General features: G+C 48.6%; 1 protein-coding gene across 4 annotated transcripts in view; it reads left to right on the forward strand.

The window, feature by feature from the left end:
- The window catches only part of LCMT2 (leucine carboxyl methyltransferase 2), a 42948-nt gene that overhangs the window by 13157 nt on the left and 16542 nt on the right, over positions 1-13249 (forward strand). For 2 of the 4 annotated variants that reach the window (XM_069969276.1, XM_069969279.1), the window contains exons 6-9: positions 1719-1875; positions 8416-8605; positions 9724-9831; positions 10637-10739. In XM_069969276.1, coding sequence (XP_069825377.1) covers positions 1719-1875; positions 8416-8605; positions 9724-9831; positions 10637-10739 — 558 coding nt within the window. The remainder of the gene's footprint in view (positions 1-1718; positions 1876-8415; positions 8606-9723; positions 9832-10636; positions 10740-13249) is intronic. The other 2 variants (XM_069969277.1, XM_069969278.1) reach the window with 2 other exon arrangements.

Consider the following 13249-nt stretch of genomic DNA (forward strand, 5'->3'; position numbering starts at 1 on the left):
CACAGGTGTATGCTCTGCTGACTTAGGTCACATGGGTCTTACAAAGGGGAGTGCCAGCTGCAGCCTAGTAACACCAGGGTGGGAGGGGCCATATGGTATTATGGATATGGTACTGTCATGTGAGCACAGGTGTATGCTCTGCTGACTTAGGTCACATGGGTCTTACAAAGGGGAGTGCCAGCTGCAGCCTAGTAACACCAGGGTGGGAGGGGCCATATGGTATTATGGATATGGTACTGTCATGTGAGCACAGGTGTATGCTCTGCTGACTTAGGTCACATGGGTCTTACAAAGGGGAGTGCCAGCTGCAGCCTAGTAACACCAGGGTGGGAGGGGCCATATGGTATTATGGATATGGTACTGTCATGTGAGCACAGGTGTATGCTCTGCTGACTTAGGTCACATGGGTCTTACAAAGGGGAGAGAGAGGAGCGGCTGCACATCACACCCATTCTGTCTGCTGCAGTGGTGGTGAGTGTAATACCATCTCCATACTCGTGTTGTTTGGGGGCAGCCTTCCTTGCCGGTGGTGCTGGCTGGGACTTTTTGGGGGGCACTTTGGGTCTGGTCCTGTGACAGTGGGGTTGCGGGGCCACTCCATGGCCCCCCTTCCCTGCATGTGCACGCTTTGCGGGGGTGGAGGTCACTGACCGACATGGTGTGGAGTTAGCGTAGGGACCCGTGTGAACCAGGAGACCTGCACCAACGGACGATATGGCTCGATCAATTCATATTCCAACAGCCTGCAGCATCAGTGTCAGCCATAGGTGGGATGTGCAGCCGCTCCTCTCTCTCCATGTCGGGGAAAAAAATGCCAGATGTCTGTGCAGTCCACCGAATCGGCGTAGTTCTCAGGATAGCCGGGCTGGGTTGCAGTTTAGCCACTTGACCTCTAAAAGGTTCCAATCACTGGTAAATACCTTCCTGTACTGCTCTGTACACTGGGTATATACTGTATACCACCCTGTACTGTCCTCTACACTATGTATATACTGTATACCGCCCTGTACTGTCCTGTACACTATGTATATACTGTCCTGAACACTATGTATATACTAAATACCACCCTGTACTGTCCTGTACACTATGTATATACTGTATACCACCCTGTACACTATGTATATACTGTCCTCTACACTATTTATATACTATATATCGCCCTATACTGCTCTCTACACTGTGTATATACTGTATACCACCCTGTACTGTCCTGTACACTATGTATATACTATATATCGCCCTGTACTGCTCTATACAATGTGTATATACTGTCCTGTACTGCTCTATACAATGTGTATATGCTATATACCTCCCTGTACTGCTCTCTACACTATGTATATACTTTATACACTATTGTACACTATTTATATACTCCCCAGTACTATCCTGTACACAATGTGTATACTATATACCGCCCTGTACTGCTCTATACACTATGTATATACTGTCCTGTACACTATGTATATACTATATACTGCCCTGTATTTTCTTGTACACGGTATATATACTATATGCTTCCCTGTACTATCCTCTATACTATGTATATACCCTGTACTGTCTTGTACATTATGTATATACTATATACCGCCCTGTACTGCTCTCTACACTATGTATATACTGCCCTGTACTGCTCTCTACACTATGTATATATTATATACTGCCTGTACACTATACCATTCCCTATGCTGTGTACATACTATATACTATTGTCCTGTCAGGCTCACTGGTTGTGGACTCTCAGGATTACAGACTACTCGGTGTGGATCTCGGAGATGTTGGTGCTCTGGATGCGGCATTGGATGGTGCCGGCCTCATATGGGACTGTCCCACCCTCCTCCTAGCAGAAGTGGTGCTGTGCTATATGGACCTTGCCCAGTAGGTGACCACTACCTCCACCACCACCTCCACCTTGCTGTCTATATAAGGGGATGTATGAGGAGGACTTCCTGCATGTGACCCCGGCTTCTTCCCTCCATGTATTAGATGCAGCCTCCCCCTCTATATAAGGGGATGTATGAGGAGGACTTCCTGCATGTGACCCCGGCTTCTTCCCTCCATGTATTAGATGCAGCCTCCCCCTCTATATAAGGAGATGTATGAGTAGTACTTCCTGCATGTGACGCCGGCTTCTTTCCTCCATGTATTAGATGCAGCCTCCCCCTCTATATAAGGAGATGTATGAGGAGGACTTCCTGCATGTGACCCCGGCTTCTTCCCTCCATGTATTAGATGCAGCCTCCCCCTCTATATAAGGAGATGTATGAGGAGGACTTCCTGCATGTGACCCTGGCTTCTTTCCTCCATGTATTAGATGCAGCCTCCCCCTCTATATAAGGAGATGTATGAGGAGGACTTCCTGCATGTGACCCCGGCTTCTTTCCTCCATGTATTAGATGCAGCCTCCCCCTCTATATAAGGAGATGTATGAGGAGGACTTCCTGCATGTGACCCCGGCTTCTTTCCTCCATGTATTAGATGCAGCCTCCCCCTCTATATAAGGAGATGTATGAGGAGGACTTCCTGCATGTGACCCCGGCTTCTTTCCTCCATGTATTAGATGCAGCCTCCCCCTCTATATAAGGAGATGTATGAGGAGGACTTCCTGCATGTGACCCCGGCTTCTTTCCTCCATGTATTAGAAGCAGCCTCCCCCTCTATATAAGGAGATGTATGAGGAGGACTTCCTGCATGTGACCCCGGCTTCCCTTACGTCCCATTGGCATCACAACATATGGGGTAAATTCGCCCCTGCGAGCCCCTGGGACGAAGGAATATTTAATGAAAAAATAACAATTAAATTTTAATCCCCTCCTCCATGAGGTATAAATAGGCTCCACCTCCCCCTAGACCTCAGTCTTTTCTTACTTCCTTGCTGTTAGCCCTAGGGGACTTTGTCCCTCCTCCGTTTTTATGCTTTGTTAACCTGTTGCATTCAGGTTTTCTCTCCAGGTAATGATTGCTGGGATGCCGCTGGAGCCGGTGTCCAGGTAGTATCCTGATATTTGCTTCTGCAGGTCTTAGCTTTTAAGTTTTTCTTACCTAGTGCGTCTTGGAACGCACTCTGCGTGTCACCCGAGCCGCTGGCTTTTCTTCCAGTCGCGTTCGACTGTGGAACGCATCGGCGGTGCGTGCGTCTCAGCACTGTGGCATCAGCGCCATGTCACTTCCGGGGGCCGGCAGCGGCGCGCGCTCTGCATGCCGAATTAGCTGTGTGTCCAAGGCAGAAGGTAAGCTGTTGCTACCTCTAGGTCTGGCTGTCTTCCTCTGGAAGGATTTTCTGTGGCTCGTCCGGATCTAATAGAAATCATCTGAGTGCAAAGTGCTGTGATCTCTCTTCTATATACTTAAAAGTAAGTGTTGCTGCCACCTAGCGTCTCTTTCCGGTATCACTCTAGCCAGGCTAGTGGTTTATATGTATTGTAATCCATTGATTATTTGCAGATATCTGAAATGGAGACCAGTCGTGCTGCTGGCAAAAGACCTTCTAAGGAAGCACTTCATGTGCCGAGTGTGAGACGCTACCTGACGGCTATGGATACCGATAATTTTTTCCAGATAAGATTCATCCTTTCTTTCATAAAAATATTTATGAATGCCTAAAAATATTTATAATGCCTAAGTACGCTGTCCTTCATGCAGACCTAAACCTATGAGGAGCCTGATGTTCAGGATGTAGCTGTATGGGTCAAGGACTATGTGCAAAAGACTTTAGCGGCTAATGAGAATGGCCGCCCGTGTCCTAAGATAAAGACCAAATGGAGTATTTCTCCTTCTACTCCCAGCCTGTGAGTATATTACTTTATGGCTGTAGGATTATGGTCATTTTCAGTTTTACTGTGATTGATGAAGTTAAGTCATCATCTTCTTCTGAAACCTCTTCTACTTCTGAAGATGAGAAAGAATTATTCAGGGGGTATTTCACAGCTGATAGAATTCACAAGCTCTGCTAAGCTGTGCAAGCTGAAATACACCCTGAGGAAATAGAAGAGGATAGGATTGGTCCTCCTCAAAAAAGCCTAGGGCCTTCTCTGTGGGTAAGACTTCATTGTCTATGTTACAGGCGGAATGGAAGGAACCGGAAAAGGCTCCGGGTTTGAGCAAGAGGTTTAAGACCTTATATGTTCTCAAGGAAGAACAATGTAAGGACTGGATTGAGCCTCCAAAGGTGGACCCGGCCATAGCCAAACTGTCGAAATGTACTGTGCTGCCTGCGGAGGACGGATCCAATCTTAAGGATCCGATGGATAGAAGGGTGGAGGTAGCCCTCAAGAGATCATATACGGCAGCGGCAGCCCAAGGGGCAGTCTCCATTTCTTCTTTGAGGTTTCTAGAAGCCTAAGAAGATGGCTGACCAAGGTCCAGGAAAATTTGGAAGGTAGAGCTAGCAGGGACAAGGTCCTTCGCTCCTTAAAAAAGGTCATTATGGCCATTGACTTCCTCTGCGATGATGCATCTCAGGGAACCAGGTTAGCGTAAAAAAACTAGTACGCTCTCGACCGCTGCCGAAGGGCGCTATGGTTAAAACCCTGGGTTGGAGATGCTAACTCCAAAATTCAGCTCTGTAATATGGAGTTCCAGCCAGGTAGGCTGTTTGGCTCTGAGCTGGATAAATTAATGGAGGAATTGTCTGACAAGGAGGGGAAGTCCCTACCATTGTCCTATAAGAGCGGTGATTCCTTTCGCAGAGCAAAATCTCCTCAGCGAGGCAAAGGGAGATACCAGTACAGAGGTCGAGGAAGAAACTATTCCAGAAGAGGTTCTGGGAAGCAGCAGAATAAGGACACCAACAAGAAACCAGACTTCTGACGCAGAAGCTGTCCAGTGGGAACACGTCTGAGTTTGTTTCTCCCTGCCTGGGAAGAATTAAGAAAAGATCACTGGGTGTTACATATTTATTCAAAATGGTTATGTCCTTCATTTATCATCTCTTCCTCCTCCAAGATTTCTTCTGTCAAGAAATCTTAAGCCAGAAAGACACTTAGTCCTAGAGACAGAAATTCTTCACCTCCTTTCCATTGAGGCTCTAGAGGATGTTCCTCTATCAGAGATCGGTCAGGGAGTTTACTCCCCAGTGTTACTAGTGCTGAAGCCATCAGGAAATTGGAGGCTTATTATAGATTTGCGATATCTCAACAGGTGCATCGTAAAGAAGACGTTCCACATGGAGAACATAAGATCGGTAAAATCTATCCTCCAGGAGGGAGATTTTATGGTCACCATAGATCTACAGGATGCATATCTTCATGTACCGATTCTGAAGGCTCACAGGAGAGCCTTCGCCATCCAAATCCAGGGGAAGGTAAGACACTTACAATTCAAAGTCCTTCCATCCGGAATACCTCCGCACCCTTTGTTTTCACAAAGGTAGTGTCACCATGATGGTTCGCTTCCGTCTACAGGGGATAAAGTTATCCCTTACCTGGACGATTGGTTGATTATGACTCAGACTCAGGATCTTCTGAGAGTTCAGTTGTGTCCAGGACATACTTCAACAATTAGGTTGGCTCATCAACATAGAGAAATCAGACTTAATTCCTAATTCCTCCTCGTCAGGTATCCATAAGAACATAAATGCGCTTTCTAGGACTCCTTGCCTCAGCTGCGGACGCAGTGCCATGGGTGTTATGGCACATGAGATTTCTTCATAGAAAGCACTAACAGTATGCGATGCATGTTCTATCGACTCAACAAGACATTCTCTAATGTGGTGGAGACAAGTCAAACATGGAGTTTTATTTTCAGAACCACACTGGATAACCATCACGACAGATGCTGCAGGAACAGGTTGGGGAGCTCATCTGACAGTCATCACGTCTGCAGGATCTTGGAGTCAACAGGAATGCGCTCTGCCCTCCAACGTGAGGGAGCTCAGAGCGATTTACCTAGCTCTTCTTCATTTTTCTCCTCCTATTTTACAGAGAGCAGTCAGAATCCGGATGAACGACAGGACCTGTGTGGCGTACCTAAACAGGGAGGTACCAGATCCCCTTCTCTCCTCAGGGAAGTAGAGAAGATTTGTCTGTTGGGCAGAAACCAGAATAACCAGACTCTCTGCGATTCATATCAGGGGTGTCAACAATATATTGGCGGATTGAGTCGAGGCCTGACATTACCGGGGCAATGGTCTCTCTCAAGGAGAGTGTTCATTGTTAACCCAGAGGTGGGGGCTTCCTCAGAGAGACCTCATGGCATCAGCAAGAAATGCCAAACTGAGGAATTTCTGTTCCCTTTACAGGGCAGACAATCCCACGGTAGTGGACTCAATGACAATACCATGGACATACCAGCTGGCGTATATCTTTCCTCCCATAGCCATGATTCCCAGAGTTTGACGAAGATCAGTATAGATCAGTCGTCAGTAATAATAATAACTCCCTTCTGGCCGAAGAGGTCATGGTTCACCCTGCCCATGAATATGAGCAGAGGGGATTTTTGGAGATTACCTCTGCATCCGGATCTAATATTCCAGGGTCAACATCTGTGCAGGAATCTTTCCAGCCTCAGCTTGACAGCTCGGAGACTGAGAGGACCGTATTGGACTCTAGTTTTTCTGAGAAGGTATAGTATACTCTTTCTCACGCTCGTAGTAGCACTACAAATAAATCTTATGCACGTATTTGGAAGATTTTCAAGATTGGTGTGCAAGCAGGAGTATTGATGGACTTAAACCTTCTACTCCACAGTCATTGGAGTTTTTACAGGAAGGCTTCTATAAAGGATTAAAACCTAGTTCCATCAAGGTGCAGATAGCAGCCCTCTCTGCACACCGAAACTCACGTTTCTTTCAGATCTTGGAGGTAAAGAATCTTGTTAAGGCTAGACTAGGCCTAACCTGGTAAAGCAGGTAGACCCATGGGACTTATCCTTTGTGTTGAGACGCCTGTGTCTTCCTTCCTTTAAGCCTTGGGAGGAAGTAGACTTCAAGTTAACATTGAAAGTTTCTCTTTTACTTGCCATTACCTCTGCTAAGAGAGTTGGAAAACTTCAAGCCCTTGGCTCCGCACCTCCATACGTGATTTTTTCCCAAGACAAGGTTATCCTTAGGTTCCTTCCAGGATTCCTGCCTATGGTGGCTTCATTTGCCAACATCAACCAGCCAATAGTATTGCCTGTATTTTCTCCTACTGGATCATCTGAAGAAGACTTGGATCTTTCTTTATTGGACGTATCCAGAGCTATCAAGATCTATCTACATAGAGTAGGTGATTTTCGTAAAGACGAGAATTTCTTTATCCCTTTCGCAGGAAAGAACAAGGGGAGAAAGGCTTCAAAACCTTCAATATTCAGATGGATCTGTGACTCCATTGCCTTATGTTACTCCTCTGCAGATCTGGATCCACCAGAATTTACCAGGGCTCACTCTACTAGAGCTGTGGCCTCCACTTGGGCAGAGCGTGCCGCTGTGCCACTTGAGGACATATGCCAGGCAGCTACCTGGTCGTCTTTGACTACCTTTGTGAGATATTTCAGGCTGGATACTTCTTTCTTGTCAAGAACAACCTTTGCAAGATCTGTTCTTAATGCGGACGTAATAAATAACCCGCCCATTGGGGATAATGCTTGCTAATTCCCCATATGTTGTGATGCCAATGGGACGTAAGGGAAGCTAAAATTATTGTGTTAATTTGTTTTCCCTAAGACCCATTGGCATCACAAGACTCCCTCCCTGTGTTTTATGTTTCTTTATAATTAGACTGAGGTCTAGGGGGAGGTGGAGCCTATTTATACCTCATGGAGGAGGGGATTAAAATTTAATTGTTGTTTTTTCATTAAATATTCCTTCGTCCCAGGGGCTCGCAGGGGCGAATTTACCCCATATGTTGTGATGCCAATGGGTCTTAGGGAAAACAAATTAACACAATAATTTTAACTTCTTTCCTCCATGTATTAGATGCAGCCTCCCCCTCTATATAAGGAGATGTATGAGGAGGACTTCCTGCATGTGACCCCGGCTTCTTTCCTCCATGTATTAGATGCAGCCTCCCCCTCTATATAAGGAGATGTATGAGGAGGACTTCCTGCATGTGACCCCGGCTTCTTTCCTCCATGTATTAGATGCAGCCTCCCCCTCTATATAAGGAGATGTATGAGGAGGACTTCCTGCATGTGACCCTGGTATCTTTCCTCCATGTATTAGATGCAGCCTCCCCCTCTATATAAGGAGATGTATGAGGAGGACTTCCTGCATGTGACCCTGGTATCTTTCCTCCATGTATTAGATGCAGCCTCCCCCTCTATATAAGGAGATGTATGTGGAGGACTTCCTGCATGTGACCCTGGTATCTTTCCTCCATGTATTAGATGCAGCCTCCCCCTCTATATAAGGAGATGTATGAGGAGGACTTCCTGCATGTGACCCCGGCTTCTTTCCTCCATGTATTAGATGCAGCTTCTTGTTTTCTCCTTTCTGTGTAGATCTGGAGATGTGATTGGCTGGGCGGCACATCGCTTCCCTCACTCTCGCTTTGTGCTCTATGAGCAGTTCTTCCCAGATGACGCCTTTGGTCGGGTTATGGTCAGTCACTTTGAGTCGCTGAATTCTCCCCTGCGCTCTGTGAGTGTTTATCCACGGCTCCACCATCAGGAGCAGAGGTTTCTTCAGAAGGTGAGGAGCCTCAGTTATAGAAGGCAGTACTATCTGTACTGCCTCCTGTAACAGATGTACAGATAGTACTGCCCCCTCTAACTGATGGAGGTACAGATAGTACTGCCCCCCTCTAAATGATAGTACTGCCCCCTGTAACAGATGTACAGATAGTACTGCCTCCTGTAACTGATGGGGGGTACAGATAGTACCGCCCCCTGTAACTGATGGGGGGTACAGATAGTACTGCCTCCTGTAACTGATGGGGGGGTACAGATAGTACTGCCTCCTGTAACTGATGGGGGGGTACAGATAGTACTGCCTCCTGTAACTGATGGGGGGGGTACAGATAGTACTGCCTCCTGTAACAGATGTACAGATAGTACTGCCTCCTGTAACAGATGTACAGATAGTACTGCCCCCCTCTAACTGATGTACAGATAGTACTGCCTCCTGTAACTGATGTACAGATAGTACTGCCTCCTGTAACTGATGTACAGATAGTACTGCCCCCCTCTAACTGATGTACAGATAGTACTGCCTCCTGTAACTGATGGGGGGGTACAGATAGTACTGCCTCCTGTAACTGATGGGGGGTACAGATAGTACTGCCTCCTGTAACTGATGGAGGTACAAATAGTACTGCCTCCTGTAACAGATGTACAGATAGTACTGCCTCCTGTAACAGATGTACAGATAGTACTGCCTCCTGTAACAGATGTACAGATAGTACTGCCTCCTGTAACTGATGTACAGATAGTACTGCCCCCCTCTAACTGATGTACAGATAGTACTGCCCCCCTCTAACTGATGTACAGATAGTACTGCCTCCTGTAACTGATGTACAGATAATACTGCCCCCCTCTAACTGATGTACAGATAGTACTGCCTCCTGTAACTGATGTACAGATAATACTGCCCCCCTCTAACTGATGTACAGATAGTACTGCCTCCTGTAACTGATGTACAGATAGTACTGCCCCCCTCTAACTGATGTACAGATAGTGCTGCCCCCCCTCTAGCTGATGTACAGATAGTACTGCCCCTCTAACTGATGTACAGATAGTACTGCCCCCCTCTAACTATCAGTACATCAGTTACAAGGTAGGCCCCTCACTCTGTATGTTCGGTCCCCCCAGGACTGGCTGCGGTGTCGGGTGATGGACATGAATGAGTTCTCTGTATCTTGTGTTCCACAATCGGAGAAGCTGCGCCTGGAGTCTCTGGAGCCGTTTGATGAGTTTGAGGTGAATATCTGGGATCTCTGCACAGGAGCTGCTTATAGCGCTGTGACCTCACAGCCGGGGTCAGGGGGTGGGCTCCACAGCCAGGGTCAGGGGAGTGGGCTCCACAGCCGGGGTCAGGGGAGTGGGCTCCACAGCCGGGGTCAGGGGAGTGGGCTCCACAGCCGGGGTCAGGGGAGTGGGCTCCACAGCCGGGGTCAGGGGAGTGGGCTCCACAGCCGGGGTCAGGGGAGTGGGCTCCACAGCCGGGGTCAGGGGGGTGGGCTCCACAGCCGGGGTTATAGGGGGGATGGGCTCCACTGCCGGGGTCAGGGGGGTGGGCTCCACTGCCGGGGTCAGGGGGGTGGGCTCCACAGCCGGGGTCAGGGGAGTGGGCTCCACAGCCGGGGTCAGGGGAGTGGGCTCCACAGCCGGGGTCAGGGGAGTGGGCTCCACAGCCGGGGTCAGGGGAGTGGGCTCCACAGCCGGGGTTATAGGGGGGATGGGCTCTACAGCCGGGGTCAGGGGGGTGGGCTCTACAGCCGGGGTCAGGAGGGTGGGCTCCACTGCCGGGGTCAGGGGGGTGGGCTCCACTGCCGGGGCTATGGGGGGGATGGGCTCCACTGCCGGGGCTATAGGGGGGATGGGCTCCACTGCCGGGGCTATAGGGGGGATGGGCTCCACTGCCGGGGTTAGGGGGGATGGGCTTCACTGCCAGAGTCAGGGTGAGGAGAGAGGCGGGGGGGGGGCGTGTCCTCCTGGGAGGTTTCACACCTGTATTTTGTAGTTTTTTTTGGAAACAACGTTCACACTGCGTTACTTGTTGCAGGAGCTTCATCTAAAGTGTTCTCATTACTTCATTCTCGTGGCATCTCGAGGGAATCTGGCCGAGTGTCCTGTCCTGAGACCTCTCTCTGGGATGGAGGGTAACGGTATATATATGTAGGTGGCATCTCCTCCCTCCTGTCACCCTCTGTGTCTGTAGGTGGCATCTCCTCCCTGCTGTGTTTTTCGGTGGTTTCTGGTTATGATCTCCTCTGTCTGGTCTCTATCGGTGTCTCTCGGCTGGATCTCCTGGGTCCTCTCTTTATTGGTGTCTCTTGGTGTCTTGTTTCTTGGTGTCTCTTGTATGTCTTGGTTGGATCTCCTCTGTCTGGTCTCTATCTGTGTCTCTCATTTGGATCTTCTGTGTGTCTTTTGGTGGGATCTCCTCGGTCCTCTCTTTATCAGTGTGTCTTGGTTGGATCTCCTGTGTGTCTTTGTTGGATCTCCTCAGTCCTGTCTCTATCGGTGTCCCTTGGTTGGATCTCCTCGGTTCTGTCTCTATCTGTGTCCCTTGGTTGGATCTCCTCAGTCCTTTCTCTATCTGTGTCCCTTGGTTGAATCTCCTCAGTCCTGTATCTATCGATGTCCCTTGGTTGGATCTCCTCAGTCCTTTCTCTATCGGTGTCCCTTGGTTGGATCTCCTCGGTCCTGTCTCTATCCTGTCTCTATCGCTGTCCCTTGGTTGGATCTCCTCGGTCCTGTCTCTATCTGTGTCCCTTGGTTGGATCTCCTCGGTCCTGTCTCTATCTGTGTCCCTTGGTTGGATCTCCTCAGTCCTTTCTCTATCGGTGTCCCTTGGTTGGATCTCCTCGGTCCTTTCTCTATCGGTGTCCCTTGGTTGGATCTCCTCGGTTCTGTCTCTATCCTGTCTCTATCGGTGTCCCTTGGTTGGATCTCCTCAGTCCTTTCTCTATCGGTGTCCCTTGGTTGGATCTCCTCAGTCCTTTCTCTATCGGTGTCCCTTGGTTGGATCTCCTCAGTCCTTTCTCTATCGGTGTCCCTTGGTTGGATCTCCTCAGTCCTTTCTCTATCGGTGTCCCTTGGTTGGATCTCCTCGGTTCTGTCTTTATCCTGTCTCTATCTGTGTCCCTTGGTTGGATCTCCTCAGTCCTTTCTCTATCGGTGTCCCTTGGTTGGATCTCCTCGGTCCTGTCTCTATCCTGTCTCTATCGCTGTCCCTTGGTTGGATCTCCTCGGTCCTGTCTCTATCTGTGTCCCTTGGTTGGATCTCCTCGGTCCTGTCTCTATCTGTGTCCCTTGGTTGGATCTCCTCAGTCCTTTCTCTATCGGTGTCCCTTGGTTGGATCTCCTCGGTCCTGTCTCTATCCTGTCTCTATCGCTGTCCCTTGGTTGGATCTCCTCGGTTCTGTCTCTATCCTGTCTCTATCGGTGTCCCTTGGTTGGATCTCCTCAGTCCTTTCTCTATCGGTGTCCCTTGGTTGAATCTCCTCTGTGCGGTCACCATTATCTGTCATTTTTACCTATAAATCTGTTATTTCCCCGTTGACATGACAGCACCAGCAGAGAAAGGGACTCGGGTCCCACGCGCTCCAGCTTCAGAGCTGCCTGTCTGAGCTCGCCGGGAACGCTGCAGCCAGTGATTGGCTGAGCGGCCGCTCTGAAGCTGGAGCGCGTGGGACCCGGGGAGAAGCAGAGCGCAAGAGGAGCCCTGCAGCGTAGATAGGTAATGTATAGAGTTTAAAGGGGTTGTCCAGCAAAAAACTTTTTCTTTCAAATCAACTAATATCAAAAAGTTATTATAGTGCTTGAAAATCCCTATATTGTAATCCGTCGTCTTCTTGTTCTGTTTCCGTTTCTTCTTCTTCTTCCAGCCATTTTTCTGCGCGTAATACAGCCCGAACTGCTTTGCGCACAGACTCCGTTCAAACTGCCCTCGGCGGTGTGTGGTGTGCTATCTATTTTTTGTTTCGATCGGATTTGTCGTTTTTAAGAGATTTACGTTTAAAGACCCCGAATTTCCCATAGAAAATAATGACCCATTGCAAATAATGGCCACACTGTAACCGCTAACAGCCAATCACAGCACATATGCAAATAGCTGAAATATAGCAGCCAATAGGAACTCTAAGGTCTCGTCAGGCAATGTATTACAACATCCACAGTCACATGTCCACTATTGGCCAATAGAAGATGTAATATATGGAAGGTCCTTAACGATTTTGTCTCCCTGACCTGAGTAAGATTGTCATGGTAACCGAGCAATGGTCTTTACCATTAAAAGTAGTAAAGTCGCTCTTAAAGGGTCCCATGTCACTCTTAAAGGGACGGGACACATGTTGCTCGTAAAGGGACCCAAGTCGCTCCAAAAGGTATGGGACCCATGTCGCTCTTAAAGAGACCCATGTCGCTAGAGTGACCTGGGTCCCTTTAAGAGGAAACTGGGTCCCTTTAAGAGGGAAATATGTCCCTTTAAGAGCCACCTGGGTCCCATTAAGAGCTCTTAAAGCAACCCAGGTCGCTCCTAAAGGGACCCATGTCGCTCTTAAAGGGACGGGAGCCAAGTTGCTCTTAAACGGATGGCACCCAGGATTAAAGTTTCTCTTAAAAGGAAGTCACTGGTAATGGGGCACTCTGGAGGTCACTGGTAAAGGGGCGC

This window comes from Dendropsophus ebraccatus, chromosome 5, assembly GCF_027789765.1.
Source record: "Dendropsophus ebraccatus isolate aDenEbr1 chromosome 5, aDenEbr1.pat, whole genome shotgun sequence".
In the NCBI taxonomy this organism is placed as follows: Eukaryota; Metazoa; Chordata; class Amphibia; order Anura; family Hylidae; genus Dendropsophus; species Dendropsophus ebraccatus.